This window comes from Abramis brama (assembly GCF_963993115.1).
Source record: "Abramis brama genome assembly, chromosome: 1".
Classification (NCBI taxonomy): domain Eukaryota; kingdom Metazoa; phylum Chordata; class Actinopteri; order Cypriniformes; family Leuciscidae; genus Abramis; species Abramis brama.
Window position 1 is genome coordinate 10,200,538 of NC_139963.1, and position 18,538 is coordinate 10,219,075.

Below are 18,538 nucleotides of genomic sequence, written 5' to 3' on the forward strand. Positions count from 1 at the left end.
TAAAATATAAAAATATAGGAGATAAAATGTAAAAGCGATAGAGCAAAGCGCGGAGCAGTAAGCAAGGGCATCCGAACAGTAGCTGAGCAGGAAGTAGAATCCTCTGCAAACCCATTGCAAAATCTTTAGTTTTAAATGAACACTTGTGTGTCCACACTACAGAGTGTAGGAGAAACACTAATGCAGTGTTAAAGTTAATGATATAATTCAGTGATTAATTAACTGATGATTGAGCATTAGAGATGAACACCTGATGTTAACAAGCAGAATCACTGAAGGACAGAGGAACAAGAAGAAGATAAAAAAACGAAACACAAGAACAACAACTGACTTCAGCCACAGAAGACATTAAATCTCTCAAGATCTCAGCAGAGGAGGATTAAACAACTCCAAAAAATATATTTATTAATAATAATAATTTAATTAGATGTTACCATTATGGAGATCAGTGTTTGCTTTAGTTAGGCTCCTGACCCTTGTATTTAACATACACTTTTATGTGGTTGCTGTAACTGTGTTTTTAAGATGTATTTGTTTACTGTTAAATCTTGCAATCAAAATGACTAAATAAAAAAAAAGTAAATTCTGTGAATTACTTTTTGTGTTTTTGCACATAATAATATAGTGGAGATCTGTTGGTGTGTAATGTTCTGTTAGGATTTAAAGGGTTTCTGTTTAGTTTAGTGGGTCACCATTGTGCTGAATAGTAGAGCCTGCGCTTCAGTCCAGGATGAGAAGAGAAACAATGATTTTATTCTGCATGTTTCTTTATTTAAAGGCAGTGACTGTAGTTGCTGATGCACTGATTTAACTAGCAGGATTTAGTTAAATTGATGTTTCTAGGTAACTCATTTAAGCCTTTTTCTTAGAGGACTCAAATGAAATAGCTCACAGTATAAATATTTAATGGCAATTAACCAATCGATTTCCTCAAATGAAATGAGTTATCTCAGGTTTTAATTCAGTGTGTTATTAATAACAGTAACATACTGTAAAGATTACAGTAAAGAACTGTAAATTCACAGCTGCTATTGTTTTGCTGCTTTTACAGGTGTGATGTATAATTTTACAGTATAATTGTAGTTTATGATTTACAGTACTCTTGTAAATTTACAGGCTTACTGGCAACCAAAATTGCCAATAAGTTGCTGTAAATTTTAGTTTTGCTGTGTACAGTCACCCCTTATTTGTGTAAATATCAAGAACATTTCGATGACTCACTAAGAGCAATAGTCGACATTTGATTTTCTGTGTGTTTGTGTATGTCTGACAAGAGTATGAAATGAAGAAGGATAAATGTTTAAACATGAAATTCACATTCATGCGTGCTTGGAGAATATATTCTCTGTGTTTCTGAATGTCTCATATATACAGGGCGGGTGTCAGATGCTAAAGCCTGCAATTCAACACAATATGGTGATGCTAGAATTAAACTTTGGAAATATCTCGGCTTAGAGGACAATAACTCTCAAAATGACAGAATGTGGCCCCTGATGAACAACTACAAGTACAACTCCTACTATGGCAAGAGGCCTGTAAACACTTATGTGGGCATATATGTGTCCTCCATCACCAATGTGGTATGAGTCCAGCATGATTTATCTTCTCATTCAAGTCATCATGGGATGTCAAGCAGTTGTAGTATCATCTCTCAACACATCTTTTTATCTACAGGATGAAAAAGCCCAGAGTCTCTCAACACAGGTCAAAATGATAACTGTAAGTGTTTTAAAAACCTATTTCATTCTTTTTTCACAAAGTTTTACTCAATTTACAGAATATTGTAACACGATCAGAGGTTTTATTTAATTTAAAAACTTACAATCATTCTGAACTTCATTTAACTTTCCAGCTGTGGCCAAATATGAAGATGAAGTGGAAACGAAGCAATTTTTGTCAAATTGTCACATTTGCAGCCCCCAAGAATATGTTTTGGACTCCAGACATTGGCATAATGGAAAGGTATATATAAGGATTTAAAGGCTTTGTTTCACTGTTAACCCTTGCTGTAAAAAAAGAGTCAAATTCTGACAGTATCACACCATTTTCCATTAAAACAGTAATATACTTTAGAAAACAATGCCTTCTAGGTAATATTTGTTGTTTTGGAGAAAATAGCCTACAGGAATATACTGTGAATTAACAGCGCTCAAAGTCGACACTCAGAGGCTGTTTTCCCAATCACACCCTATACCCTCATTCACTATTCCCTACATTAGTTCACTAATATAGTCCAGTTGACAGAGTGAATGAAAAACAGAGAAACAAGAACTACTGAGTGTGAAACCTTCCAGCCACAATGAGTGTGAAACCAGTTTACAAACCAGTTAAACATTATTTATTTCATACATGTACAAAAGTACTTGTTGAGAATTAACAGAGATTTTAGTTTGTGATATTTTATTGAAAATAATAAAGTTTGTAGTCACCATTATAGGGATCAGTGTTTGCTTTAGTTGGTCTCTTGACCATTATTGCGCTTATTATTACTAGTTTGACTTTATTTCTGTCATACATCTACAAAAGTTCTTGAGATTCAACAGAAGTTTAGATTGTAATATTTTGTGGAATTTTTTGTTTCATGTCACCATTATGGTGGTCAGTGTTTGCTTTAGTTGGGCTCTTGACCCTTTCCTTTTCATTTTTTCTGGCTGCTCCAACTCTGTGTTTATAAAGCACATTTGTTGTGGCAAGAGAAACTATGATTTGGGCTGTGTCTCCTGAAAGCCTAATTTAACCATTTGTTGCACTTGGTTTGTGATCAAGTTAGGCTTAAAGGACAAGTTTGGTATTTTACACTTAAAGCCCTGTTTACAGATCGTTTCTGATGAAATAGAACGGTTAAGATTAAAATTTGGACACATGCTGCTGTCCCGAGAATTTTAGGTTTCTTTCGCTTTCTTACCATTATGGTGGTCAGTGTTTGCTTTAGTTGGGCTTTTGACCCTTTTTAATTTTTTGATGATAGTTTTTCTCTGACTGTTCCAACATTGTGTTTATAAAGCACGTGTTACTGCAAGAGAAAACATTATCTGCTCACAATATGTATTGATGATGACGACGACGTTATCAGCATGTAGTGACCTGATGTCACTGATGTCATTAGGAGTCTAAATCTTTTACTCTAAGCTTTATGTCTCATTTTGTTGTCCTGAGATTCTAAAGTTTGAGATCCAACAGCAATTTGAACAATTTTGAAAATACTTTGTGCACAGAAGTTAATGTGTTTAAACACACAGGGTCCATCATTCCACGCTGCATGTGGGCCAGATCATCTTTCCATGTGTGCCAGATGTGGGCCGGATCTGGGCCGAAACAATGTTGCTATGTGGGAATTACTTTTGCATTTACATTTGATTTGAATAATTGCTTTCTCCAATCATCATGTCTTTAATAATCAGTGCTAATTTATATTTTATCCATTTAGCATCAAGACAGAGTTTGGAACAAAGGAGTCTCCATATGTGCTGTTGCTCTCTTTCGGCTATACGCTCTCATCTGATGTTTTATCTCTGACCACGGCCTGTAAGATGGATCTCTACAGATTTCCCTTCGACACCCAAAGCTGCAATATTACACTTCAGTCTACAGTGTATTCAGGTACATCTGACAAACAAACAAAAGATAACATGCACAGCAAAATCTCCAGTGTTAAATTAACACTGCTCAGTGTTTATATAATCCACTCTCAGAGTGTTATAAGTAACACTGAACCAGTGTTAAAGTTAATGAGATAATTAAGTGATTAATTGAGTGATTATTTAACATTATTGAAGACACCTGATGTTAACAAGCAGAATCACTGAAGGAGAAAAATTGACCCTTAGTTTTTTAACTTTAGATTTAGTTTGGCTTTTAGATTTAGTTTTTAGTAACTGAGTTATAACTGCTCAGATGAACAAATAGAAAATGTGATCTGATGGTGTTGGTTATGTTTTAACATAATCATTTTTTGACCTGAATCACTGAACTCATTTAGAGCCTGATCTCTTGAGTTAGGTTTACTTTATTGATCATAGTAGCACTGGCCTTGTACAGTACAATAATTTTAACATTTCCAGCATAATCCAAAGGATTTTATTAAGAATGATGATGATGATGATGATGATGATAATAAAAAAAAAAAAGAAAAAACAACATTCATTCATGCACACACTGACATCATGATTCAGTGTATGAATCTCAGCAATGGTGATAAACAGCATATTCAGATAAACAGATCAACTCTGACCATTAGAAAACAAGCGACTAAAAAGTCACATAAAACCAGTAGAAACGAAATAAAATAGTAAAATAAAGGAAATTAACAAGAAAATGAACCTCATTATTTATTCACTCATGAATGAGTTTTGATTGGTACCCAGAATGCACTGCAACATGCTTTATAATTGTCATCATTGTTGAGATTCACAGGCTGATTATTGATGTCTGTGTGTCTAATTAAAGTAGATAAAAAAAGTTGAATTCAGAACAACTTGAAGAATTCCATTGAAATATAATATATTCAATGAAATAAGCTTAACTCAGATATCAGGCTTCTAAATGAGTTTAGTGATTCAAGGTAAAGGGATGGTTTGGAGTAAAATCAACCTGGGGTCTTTAGCACCATGACCTCGTAACAAACACCCCCACCCCCACCCCCACCCCCACCCCCACTTCTGTTATTTGGGAAAAGCGCGAAAAAGTCATGGCAGAAAGCGATGCATAAGGATGTAGTGTAAATTTGTGATTTTCTCCTTCAGTGATTCTGTTTGTTTACATCAGGTGTCTTCAATAATGCTCAATCATCACTCAATCACTTAATTATCTCATTAACTTTAACACTGCTTCAGTGTTACTTACAACACTCTGAGTGTGTGGATTATATGAACACTGAGCAGGATTTTGCTGCATGGTCTATTCGACTTATATTAAAATATAAAATAATAAAATATTTATGCCTGTTTTCACAGTACCGGAGATTTCAATGCATACCTTGTCTAATGCATTTTTTGATAAAGATCATACTATTAACAAGTCGAAAGAGATGTTTCAGAGCCAGGGAGAGTGGGATCTCATCGATATAACTAACAGTTATCAATTCACTGATGATGATCTTGGATGGCGTAAAATGCATCAGCTGATCTATAAGGTACGGCACACTGGATATGGAATGTAAACCAATATTGAATATATAAATACAATTATTTTATAAAACAAAAACAACTAGTTCATGAGTTTGTGAAAAATGTGTGTAATAAATTTAATTATTATTATCTTCTTCAAGTATCGATTTATTTGTTTTTTTGTTTGTTTTCAATTATACACTAAAGTGTGAAATCATACTATAATATAGTATACATTATTTTTATCTGTAGTATAATGTTCAAAGTCAACATATAAATTCTATGTAGGTGTTGCTCAAGAGAGTATATTCTTTAATAATATGGTTCTCACGCCAGAGGTTGAACAGATGTTGCATGGAAGCTGTGAATGTGAAGGGAGATGTGTGTATGTCTATCAGAATTAATTTATTTACTTATAGACCCTGAATAATTTTTCAGTATTCAGTTAAATTTGTTTGGAATAAAGCATTCATATTGATTAAAAAAAGATTCTAAGGATATTCACTTTTCACAGTGGCAGAGAAGTGCAAAACAAATCACAATGAAAACATACACCCGGCGCAATGCGGTGCCAGGCACGACGCAAGTGTCTTGCGTCAACCTCTGTTAATTATTAAGTGTGCTTGCTGAAAGCAGCACACTTATTGTTCTTCTTAAGTTTTCTTCTTCTTATTATTAAGTGTGCTTGCTGAAAGCAGCACACTTATTGTTCTTCTTAAGTTTTCTTATTATTATTAAGTGTGCTTGCTGAAAGCAGCACACTTACTGTTCTTCTTAAGTTTTCTTATTAAGTGTGCTTGCTGAAAGCAGCACACTTATAGTTCTTCTTAAGTTTTCTTCTTCTTATTATTATTATTATTATTCCCGGGAGAAAAATTTTGGCCAGCTCCTGCGCCTAGGCCCTTTGAGACAGAGACACCGTTCCAACTTTAAAACGTCCGGTCAGTACCGGTTTAAGTTGCTCGCGAAGATGACATCACGAGTCCATGTCGTTTGTCCGCCATAGTGGATTGAACAGAAAGCGAAACTAAAGTTTCACAGGTCACAAATTTGGTCCGAACTTCACGAAACTGGACGTGCATGATCCTTGGACCAAGCCTCACAAAAGTTACTAGAAGGATTTTTGATTTTCGGAAGCGTTTGCTCGTCACAGCCAAACGAAATCAGCGGCGTAGTCGCCAAAACAGGAAGTAGTTCATATTTCAGGAACGCTGTCACGTATCGAAACCAAACTTTGTACATTAACTCAAGACTCCAATGTGAGGATGTACAAGATAAATTTTTTTTTTAAAAATTACAAAATTTTACATTATTTGGCAAACCCCCCCAGCTATTTGGCCAGCTCCTGCGCTTAGGCCCTTTGAGACAGAGACACCGTTCCAACTTTAAAACGTCCGGTCAGTACCGCTGTAAGTTGCTCGCGAAGATGACATCACGAGTCCATGTCGTTTGTCCGCAATATTGGATTGAACAGAAAGCTAAACTAAAGTTTCACAGGTCACAAATTTGGTCCGAACTTCACGAAACTAGACGTACATGATCCTTGGACCAAGCCTCACAAAAGTTACTAGAAGGATTTTTGATTTTCGGAAGCGTTTGCCCGTCACAGCCAAACGAAATCTGCGGCGTAGTCGCCAAACAGGAAGTCGTCCATATCTCAGGAACTCTGTTGTCACGTATCGAAACCAAACTTTATACATGAACTCGGGACTCCAATGTGAGGAAGCACAAGATCTGAATTTTTTTTTTAAATGTTTTATTTCAGGCTAATAGACAAACCCATTTACCTATGTCTATGCAAGAGTTCACCTCACACTTTTAATGTTAATGCATTTAGACAGTAGGTGGCACTGTTGTATTACATTTCACAGAGCAGCCAAGTCAGTGTATAGACTGCATTCGTTTTTACTAGGTTTGTCTTAATAAATGCAGGCATGAATTTCGTTTTTTGCATTGGTCTAATTTAATCATCTGTATTTATTAATATATACAGATTTGTATGCATGAATTGTGCATTTCCAGTTCTCAAAGCAGTTAATAACAAAGAAAAAAAAAAAACCTTTATACAAAATACATCATGCTCTTCTTCTCTAACCGAACAAACAATTCATTGTCTGTGGCTGTGTTTGTGCGCACGGGAAATATGCTGCGCATAACAATAGAAAACAAGGAGAAACGCGCAGTCAAATTCTCAAACAATCAACAGGTGCGTTCCATTTGACCGTAAGTGGACTGCGAAGTGGACTTCACAGGGTTTTCCGCCATCTTAAGTTAGATTCTAATCCGAAGTGAGCGAACATGTTTAGTTCGAAGGGCACTGCGCACGGCATAGGGAATAAGGGAACATCAATACATCACTTCACAGGAAGTGGAGAGCCATGATCACCCAACTGTCATTTCGCGCACCACGTCATCACCAGTCAGAACGTCATAACTAACGATGGAGGAGTTTACGTATGTGTGTAAGTATTCATACATTTCGCCATTGTTATACAAATGACAGTATTTTTAACGGTTATTGTTGTGAATATTACATACTATTTTTGATGATTATAATTTACCTCAGTGAATGCAGCCAGCTTAGCTAGTTTGTGAAGTAAAGTGATTTTATTTTAGGTAGTTGTAAAATAGTGCAATATAATTGTAAATATATAATATAATAATAAAAATGATGTAGTCCTATATATATTTATGTTATATCATAATCTGCGCGACCCCGTCGTTGACTTTCTTTGATGACATTTGCAGGGCGTTTCAAATGAGCGGTTATTGTCAGTGAAGTCCACTTCAACTGATATACTGTGCTCAGGGAGTAGGGGAGCAGTGAACACTGCATATGGACCCTGTCGAATGGAACGCACATTAGATGTGTAAAAACAAGTGAAAAGCGCGAGCGCGCCACTGTCTCCTTTCCACAAGCGCTTGTTCTCCTGTGGCGTCTGTCGTTGCTATGCAACCATGAACTGCACTCTCCAAGATGACAAGAGCTGTGTCTGAAATCGCTCCCTATCCACTATATAGTGCACTATTTAGGGTGTCGGCCATTGTAGAGGTGTCCGAATTCTGAGTGAACGACATCATTCCCTCCATTCTTCACTACTTTTACCCAATCCTCTCTGAATTCGAGTGTACATACGATGTACACTTGCTGAGACACTATTTCCCACAATCCAACACAATAAGGCGATAGAGCGCGAATGAAAAATAAACAAAAATGTCACCATGGCAACGGTGCATGCGAGTTAGAAAACAATCATTTATAAGACCAGACGCCTGGTTTGCACTGTGCATTGCACAAATTAGAAAGGCGGGTACTTCAGGGTAGGGTTCAGGAGGCAGGAAGAGAGTGGAATTTGATGGGGATACTGGGAACAGAAGGTGAGAGAGAAGGGATAAGGAACACTAGAGAGGCATTATTTACATTTCTTAAAAATACCGGATTAATAAGTAGAATTTAAGGTACAGAGACATGATGTTACACACTCCTGTACAGTAGGTGGCGGTATGCACCTTTAAGCTGGTTGCAATCCACCATAACCAAAGAAAGAAAGAAAGACGCCTGGTTATTTATTTATATATACCGTTATATCTATATTTGAATAAACAAATGTGTTGTGTAGTGTTTTGTTCTCTTTTATTTTCACATATAAATGTAAAAAGTAAATAAATATGACAAGCAAGTGTTTTTATTATCTTTTTTTTAATCAAATAACGCAATAAACGTGAAAAATACATACGTACAATTGTTACATACAATTCATACAGCCAAAAAAAGGAAATATTAAAGATGGGTAGGTAATGTTTATGACAAATTGTCTGAGCTCTCTGGCGCGTGATAATTATGTCAGCGTCCGAATTCTTTGCTGATGTAGTGCACTCAACTGCCATTCACTATACGGGATTAGTGAACGAGTGAGCGGTTTCAGACACAGCTAAGGAAGTATCAGCAAAAGATTAATAGATTTCTAGCCCTTGCATTAGCTTTACTACTAGATATATTTATGGAGATGGAAAATAATAAGGCGCCCTGTACAGCTATGATCAGCTGTTGGGCCGAGCATTCAATGTTCTTACGCTGCGAGCTGATGGTTCGTTGCTGCCGCGCTCTATCACGCGCACACCATAAAGAGCAAATTGTTTTTTAATGTTTCAATTTCGTGATTAAAATGACATAATTTGGAAGCGGATAATTTCTTCACAAACAGCTCATTATGACTCAATGTTAGAATGCTGCACCTACACAGCAAAAACTCCAGTGTTAAATTAACACTCCTGGGAGTGTATATGAGTCCACACTCAAGAGTGTAAAGTGTTAAAATATGAGTGTTAAATTAACACTCAAGAGTGTTGAAGTTAATGAGATAATTAAGTGATTAATTGAGTGATGATTGAGCATTATTGAAGACACCTGATGTTAACAAGCAGAATCACTGAAGGAGAAAATCTCAAATTGTAAGTTACCATTATGGCGATTTGTGTTTGCTTTAGTTGGGCTCTTGACCCTTATATGTTTACTTTAAATTTTGTTTGGCTGTTGTATCTGAGTTATAACTGCCAGATGAACAAAGAAAAAAAGTGATTTGATGGTGTTGGTTATATTATGACAATAATCATTTGAACTTTGTCACTGAACTCATTAAGATCCTTATTTCTGACGTAGATTTCTGTTGTTGGTTATACAGCATAACTGTGATTCTGCATAAATACCCAGAATTTTAGATACAATACAAAGGATTTCTTAAAAGTTGTTTTGAAAAAAAAAAAAAGTCTTTCTTTTAGGCACACACAGACATCAAGATTCAGACTATGCATCTCAACAATGGTGAGGAGCAGAATATTCAGTTAGGAAAAGTAAATTACATAGACAATTCAGATCATAATTTATTCATACCGCAATGCATGATGGGAGCCATTAATGAGTTGTGATTGGTGGCAGCCACTGCAACATGCTTTATTATTGTCACCATTGTTGAGATTCACAGGCTGATTATTGATGTCTGTGTTTCTAAATAAATTATTTTGATAGTATTTTAATCAGAACAATGTTTATTAAATATTTTGCATTATATGAAAAATACTGAAAATCATATGCTGTAGAATCACAGAGCTGCTGTAATTGACACCTTTAACCAAACTATCTCAGTAAGTTTTGTTTTTCGGATCTCAACATGATTATGTCAAAACATAACCAACAACATCAGATCACATTTTTTCTTTGTTCATCTGACTGTTATAAATCAATAACAGCAGACAAGCAAAAATTAAAGTAAACATATAAGGGTCAAGAGCCCAACCAAAGCAAACACCCATCGCCATAATGGTAACTTACAATTTGTGATTTTCTCCTTCAGTGATTCTGCTTGTTAACATCAGGTGTCTTCAATAATGCTCAATCATCACTAAATTAATCACTTAATTAGCTCATTAACTTTAACACTCTTGAGTGTTAATTTAACACTCATATTTTAACACTTTACACTCTTGAGTGTGGACTCATATACACTCCCAGGAGTGTTAATTTAACACTGGAGTTTTTGCTGTGTACACTCGAGTCGATAGTGTGAATAAGATCAGCGCAACGCAGACCACTGCATTGACAGGGTAAAACATATGATCTGTCTACAGCCAGGGCTCAGCGGAAGACAGAAAAGGCCGGTCCAGCGCTGATTGAGGAATTAAATAAAAAAATAAAGACAGTTTTACATCTTTTTTCTCGCATTCTCGCATTTTTTCTCGCATCTCGCATCTATCCACTACCTGCTAACGTTAGTGCACTGCACCCGAGCAAGCACACTTTGCAGTTCTTCCGGAAATGCATTTTTCTAGTTAAGTGTGCTTGCTGAAAGCAGCACACTTACTGTTCTTCTTAAGTTTTCTTATTATTATTATTATTATTATTCCCGGGAGAAAAATTTTGGCCAGCTCCTGCGCCTAGGCCCTTTGAGACAGAGACACCGTTCCAACTTTAAAACGTACGGTCAGTGCCGGATTAAGTTGCTCGCGAAGATGACATCACGAGTCCATGTCGTTTGTCCGCCACAGTGGATTGAACAGAAAGCGAAACTAAAGTTTCACAGGTCACAAATTTAGTCCGAACTTCACGAAACTAGACGTACATGATCCTTGGACCAAGCCTCACAAAAGTTACTAGAAGGATTTTTGATTTTCGGAAGCGTTTGCCCGTCACACACAGCAAAAACTCCAGTGTTAAATTAACACTCCTGGGAGTGTATATGAGTCCACACTCAAGAGTGTAAAGTGTTAAAATATGAGTGTTAAATTAACACTCAAGAGTGTTAAAGTTAATTAGATAATTAAGTGATTAATTGAGTGATGATTGATCATTATTGAAGACACCTGATGTTAACAAGCAGAATCGCTGAAGGAGAAAATCTCAAATTGTAAGCCACCATTATCGCGATGGGTGTTTGCTTTAGTTGGGCTCTTGACCTTTAGATGTTGTTTGGCTGTTGTATCTGAGTTATAACTGCCAGAAGAACTAAGTAAAAAAGTGATCTGATGGTGTTGGTTATATTATGACAATCATCATTTGAACTTGATCACTGAACTCATGAGGATCCTTATTTCTGACGTAGATTTATGTTGTTGATCACAGAATAACTGTGATTCTGCATAAATATCCAGAATTTTAGATATAATACAAAGGATTTCTTAAGTTGTTTTGAAAAAAAACAACTTTCTTTTAGGCACACACAGGCGTCAAGATTCAGTCTATGCATCTCAACAATGGTGACGAGCAGAATATTCAATTAGGAAAAGTAAATTACATAGACAATTCAGATCATAATTTATTCATACCGCAATGCATGATGGGAGCCATTAATGAGTTGTGATTGGTGGCAGCCACTGCAACATGCTTTATTATTGTCACCATTGTTGAGATTCACAGGCTGATTATTGATGTCTGTGTTTCTAAATAAATTCATTTGAAGGTCTTTTGATCAGAAAAATGTTTATTAACTATTTTGGATTATGTGACAAATATTGAAAATCATATGCTGTAGATTCACAGAGCTGCTTTAACAAGTTAAACCTCAATAAAAATCTCAATAAGTTTTGTTTTTTGGATCACAACATGATTATGTCACAACATAACCAACACCATCAGATCACACTGTCTCTTTGTTCATCTGACTGTTATAAATCAATAACAGCAGAGAAGCAAAATTAAAGTAAACATATAAGGATCAAGAGCCCAACTAAAGCAAACACTGATCACCATAATGGCGACTTACAATTTGAGATTTTTCGCCTTCAGTGATTCTGCTTGTTAACATCAGGTGTCTTCAATAATGATCAATCATCACTAAACTAATCACTTAATTAGCTCATTAACTTAACACTCTTGAGTGTTAATTTAACACTCATATTTTAACACTTTACACTCTTGAGTGTGGACTCATATACACTCCCAGGAGTGTTAATTTAACACTGGAGTTTTTGCTGTGCAGCCAAACGAAATCTGCGGCGTAGTCGCCAAAACAGGAAGTAGTTCATATTTCAGGAACTCTATCATGTATCGAAACCAAACTTTGTACATTAACTCAAGACTCCAATGTGAGGATGTACAAGATAAAAAAAATAAAAAAAAAATCCAAAATTTTACATAATTTGGCAACCCCCCCCCCCCCCCAGCTATTTGGTCAGCTCCTGCGCCTAGGCCCTTTGAGACAGAGACACCGTTCCAACTTTAAAACGTCCGGTCAGTACCGGTTTAAGTTGCTCGCGAAGATGACATCACGAGTCCATGTCGTTTGTCCGCCACAGTGGATTGAACAGAAAGCGAAACTAAAGTTTCACAGGTCACAAATTTAGTCCGAACTTCACGAAACTAGACGTACATGATCCTTGGACCAAGCCTCACAAAAGTTACTAGAAGGATTTTTGATTTTCGGAAGCGTTTGCCCGTCACAGCCAAACGAAATCTGCGGCGTAGTCGCCAAAACAGGAAGTAGTTCATATTTCAGGAACTCTATCATGTATCGAAACCAAACTTTGTACATTAACTCAAGACTCCAATGTGAGGATGTACAAGATAAAAAAAATAAAAAAAAAATCCAAAATTTTACATAATTTGGCAAACCCCCCCCCCAGCTATTTGGTCAGCTCCTGCGCCTAGGCCCTTTGAGACAGAGACACCGTTCCAACTTTAAAACGTCCGGTCAGTACCGGTTTAAGTTGCTCGCGAAGATGACATCACGAGTCCATGTCGTTTGTCCGCCACACTGGATTGAACAGAAAGCGAAACTAAATTTTCACAGGTCACAAATTTAGTCCGAACTTCACGAAACTAGACGTACATGATCCTTGGACCAAGCCTCACAAAAGTTACTAGAAGGATTTTTGATTTTTGGAAGCGTTTGCCCGTCACAGCCAAACGAAATCAGCGGCGTAGTCGCCAAACAGGAAGTCGTCCATATCTCAGGAACTCTGTCACGTATCGAAACCAAACTTTATACATGAACTCGGGACTCCAATGTGAGGAAGCACAAGATCTGAATTTTTGTTATTTTTTTTTTATTTCAGGCTAATAGACAAACATATTTACCTATGTCTATGCAAGAGTTTCACCTTTTAATGTTAATGCATTTAGACAGTAGGTGGCACTGTTGTATTACATTTCACAGAGCAGCCAAGTCAGTTTATAGACTGCATTCGTTTTTACCAGGTTTGTCTTAATAAATGCAGGCATGAATTTCGTTTTTTGCATTGGTCTATTTTAATCATCTTCATTTATTAATATATACAGATTTGTATGCATGAATTGTGCATTTCCAATCCTCAAAGCAGTTAATAAATAATAAAAAAAAAAACTTTATACAAAATACATCATGCTCTTCTTCGATAACCGAACAAACAATTCATTGTCTGTGGCTGTGTTTGTGCGCACGGGAAATATGCTGCGCATAACAATAGAAAACAAGGAGAAACGCGCAGTCACATGCTCAAACAATCAACAACGTCGCTCTAGAGGTGCGTTGTGGACTGCGAAGTGGACTTCACAGGGTTTTCCGCCATTTTAAGTTAGAGTCTAATCCGAAGGGAGCGAACATGTTCAGTTCGAAGGGCACGGCCTAGGGAATAAGGGAACATCGATACATCACTTCACAGGAAGTGGAGAGCGATGATCACCCAACTGTCATTTCGCGCACCACGTCATCACCAGTCAGAACGGTCTAACGATGGAGGAGTTTACGTATGTGTGTAAGTAATACATTTCGCCATTGTTATACAAATGACAGTATTTTTAACGGTTATTGTTGTGAATATTACATATACTATTTTTGATGATTATAATTTACCTCAGTGAATGCAGCCAGCTTAGCTAGTTTGTGAAGTAAAGTGATTTTATTTTAGGTAGTTGTAAAATAGTGCAATATAATTGTAAATATATAATATAATAATAAAAATTAAAATATGAATGTAGTCCTATATATATTTGTTATATCATAATCTGCGCGACTCCGTCGTTGACTTTCTTTGATGACATTTGCTGGGCGTTTCAAATGAGCGGTTATTGTCAGTGAAGTCCACTTCAACTGATATACTGTGCTCAGGGAGTAGGGGAGCAGTGAACACTGCATATGGACCCTGTCGAATGGAACGCACATTAGATGTGTAAAAACAAGTGGAAAGCGCGAGCGCGCCGCTGTCTCCTTTCCACAAGCGCTTGTTCTCCTGTGGCGTCTGTCGGTGCTATGCAACCATTAACTGCGCTCTCCATGATGACAAGAGCTGTGACTGAAATCGCTCCCTATCCACTATATAGTGCACTATTTAGGGTGTCGGCCATTTTGTAGTGGTGTCCGAATTCTGAGTGAACGACATCATTCCCTACATTCTTCACTACTTTTATCCACAATCCTCTCTGAATTCGAGTGTACATACGATCATAGACAGTATATAAACGCATACGATGTACACTTGCTGAGACACTATTTCCCACAATCCAACACGATAAGGCGATAGAGCACGAATGAAAAATAAACAAAAATGTCACCATGGCAACGGTGCACGCGAGTTAGAAAACAATAATTTATAAGACCAGACGCCTGGTTATTTATTTATATATACCATTATATCTATATTTGAGCAAAACAAATGTGTTGTGTAGTGTTTTGTTCTCTTTTATTTTCACATATAAATGTAAAAAGTAAATAAATATGACAAAGCAAGTGTTTTTATTATCTTTTTTTTTTTTATTCAAATAACGCAATAAACGTGAAAAATACATACATACAATTGTTACATACAATTCATACAGCCAAAAAAAGGAAATATTAAAGATGGGTAGGTAATGTTTATGACAAATTGTCTGAGCTCTCTGGCGCGTGATAATTATGTCAGCGTCCGAATTCTTTGCTGATGTAGTGCACTCAACTGCCATTCACTATGTAGGGATTAGTGAACGAGTGAGCGGTTTCAGACACAGCTAAGGAAGTATCAGCAAAAGCTTAGATTTCTAGCCCTTGCATTAGTTTTACTACTAGATATATTTATGGAGATGGAAAATAATAAGGCGCCCTGTACAGCTATGATCAGCTGTTCGGCCGAGCATTTACGCTGCAAGCTGATGGTTTGTTGCTGCCGCGCTCTATCACTCGCACACCACGGCCAGGGCTCAGCGGAAGACAGAAAATGCCGGTCCAGCACTGATTGAGGAATTAAATTAGAAAATAAAAGACAGTTTGACATCTTTTTTCTCGCATTCTCACATTTTTTCTCGCATCTCGCATCTATCCACTACCTGCTAACGTTAGTGCACTGCACCCGAGCAAGCACACTTTGCAGTTCCTCCGGAAATGCACTTTTCTAGTTATTATTATTATTTCCGGGAGAAAAATTTTGTCCAGCTCCTGCGCCTAGGCCCTTTGAGACAGAGACACCGTTCCAACTTTAAAACGTACGGTCAGTACCGGTGTAAGTTGCTCGCGAAGATGACATCACGAGTCCATGTCGTTCGTCCGCCACACTGGATTGAACAGAAAGCGAAACTAAATTTTCACAGGTCACAAATTTAGTCCGAACTTCACGAAACTGGACGTGCATGATCCTTGGACCAAGCCTCATAAAAGTTACTAGAAGGATTTTTGATTTTCGGAAGCGTTTGCCCGTCACAGCCAAACGAAATCGGCGGCGTAGTCGCCAAAACAGGAAGTAGTTCATATTTCAGGAACGCTGTCACGTATCGAAACCAAACTTTGTACATTAACTCGAGACTCCAATGTGAGGATGTACAAGATCTGAATTTTTTACATTTTTTTTTTATTTCAGGCTAATTGACAAAAACATTTACTTATGCAAAAGTGTTTCACCTCACACTTTTAATGTTAATGCATTTAGACAGTAGGTGGCACTGTTGTATTACATTTCACAGAGCTGCCAAGTCAGTGAATAGACTGCACTAGTTTTTACTAGGTTTGTCTTAATAAATGCAGGGCCTGAATTTCGTTTTTTAAACTGGGAGGGAATTCCACCACTTACATGGGTCACATGAGGGGGATCTAAAGATTATTAGCCTATGCATCATACATTTGGTCTTCTTCGCTAACCGAACAATTCATTGTCTGTGGCTGTGTTTGTGCGCGCGGGAAATATGCTGCGCATAACAATAGAAAACAAGGAGAAACGTGCAGTCACATGCTCAAACAATCAACAACGTCTCTCTAGATGTGTAAAAACAAGTGGAAAGCGCGAGCGCGCCACTCTCTCCTTTCCACAAGCGCTTGCTGTCCCGTGGCGTCTGTCGTTGCTATGCAACCATGAACTCCGATCTCCATGATGACAAGGAAGTATCAGCAAAAGATTTAATTGATTTCTAGCCCTTGCATTAGCTTTACTACTAGATATATTTATGGAGATGGAAAATAATAAGGCGCCCTGTACAGCTATGATCAGCCAGGGTTTCCGCGGGGCATTAAAAAGCATTAAAAGTCATTAAATGGATTTTGCGATAATTAATGCCTTAAATGGCATTAAAAAGCATTAAATTGTAATCCTACAGGCATTACATTTTTTTTATGGTTTTGAAGAAAATGTTATATTATCCATTTATTTGAATAGTCTTCATGATTAATAATTTTTATTTGCTGTCGTCGCAAAATATGTAGGCTACGTTAGTGTGATTAAAAACACGCGGAAACAGTTTGGTGATTGCCTCCGGCCGGAGCAAATTGCGGAGGTGGTGCGAGTAATTTTGGACAGCAGGAACAACAGGAATAAAACTAGACCAGAAAACTGGGAAAGTGCATGGAAGACAAACAATTTAGAACATGGCTGGTGGTCAGAATAAAGAAGGATTTTGCAGCGTTTGTAAAAAGGTATTTAAATTGGGTAGCTACAATGGGAATCAATGGCGTAAAATCTCATATGCAGTCTGACAGCCACAGGTCGACGGTAAAAGGCAGACAGCAATTAACTATGTGTAGTAACGTTCCCTCATCAGCTCGACATCCGCTGTTGAAGCTCACTTTGCGTTTTTTAACGCGTTAACGCATGAGATTATTTTTGTCCAGTTTAACGCGTTAAAATATTTAACACAAACGCAGCATTCGTTAATTTTCGTCATCCCTTGGGTAGCGTTACATTATATGATCCCGCTCTTATTCATGTAAATGCTTTTAAACGCGCTGCCTGCGAATGTCCTGTCTATGTAACACACACACACACACAGAGAGAGAGAAAGACGCGCGCCAGATCGTGCGCACAGACTGCGCACCAGAAAACGGTCCTCTTTCGCGCAACGATCAATAACACACAATTTTGCCAAAATGTCTGTTTTGTGAATATCCTCATAAAATAAGAGCAGTCTTAAATTAGTGAAATAAAGTCTTTAATGAACGCAAAGAGTTGTGAGAGAATAAGGCGCGTGTTAGATCCGTGTTTCTGTCAGCAGCTGCTCTTAAAGGGACAACAGCCAATAAAGCTTTCTGTCAGTTAAAGGTGCATTGCGCAAGTCTCTGAGTTTTTGCAGAACTATGCCCCCTCTGGCGGCAAGCGAAACTGCAACCAGAGGTGTGCACGCTCACGGACAAAAGTTTTATTTTTTTTTATCTTACGTGGAGTTTGCGTTGGTGTTTGAAATGAACTACAAGCCGGTCTCTTAGAATCCATCTTCTACGGAGAATGGCGGCGAATACACAAACCTGCCAGGCATAGCCAGGTGAGCGTGCCGTGAACGCGCATGACGTCACGCCCAGTCTCAAATTCCGACCCGAATCCCTCTTGTTTATTTTACTGTACAGGATTATAGAGACAATCGCAGTGATCAGAGAAGGGCTCATTCAGCCCATCAGGCAATTGTTTAAGCATGTATGGGTTAGAAAACGGGTATTTTTAACATGAAAAGTTGCGCAATGCACCTTTAAGTTAATCACAGAACAAAGGCACCAGAGAAAATTACTCACTGCTAT

General features: G+C 37.4%; 1 protein-coding gene across 1 annotated transcript in view; it reads left to right on the forward strand.

Annotated features, from left to right (window-relative positions):
• Positions 1 to 18,538, forward strand: part of LOC311083805 (5-hydroxytryptamine receptor 3A-like) — a 67,356-nt gene that overhangs the window by 20,906 nt on the left and 27,912 nt on the right. Inside the window, exons 2-6 of the mRNA XM_084115548.1 lie at positions 1,375 to 1,580; positions 1,675 to 1,719; positions 1,853 to 1,962; positions 3,428 to 3,600; positions 4,953 to 5,131. Of these exons, the coding sequence (XP_083971674.1) occupies positions 1,375 to 1,580; positions 1,675 to 1,719; positions 1,853 to 1,962; positions 3,428 to 3,600; positions 4,953 to 5,131 (713 nt within the window). The remainder of the gene's footprint in view (positions 1 to 1,374; positions 1,581 to 1,674; positions 1,720 to 1,852; positions 1,963 to 3,427; positions 3,601 to 4,952; positions 5,132 to 18,538) is intronic.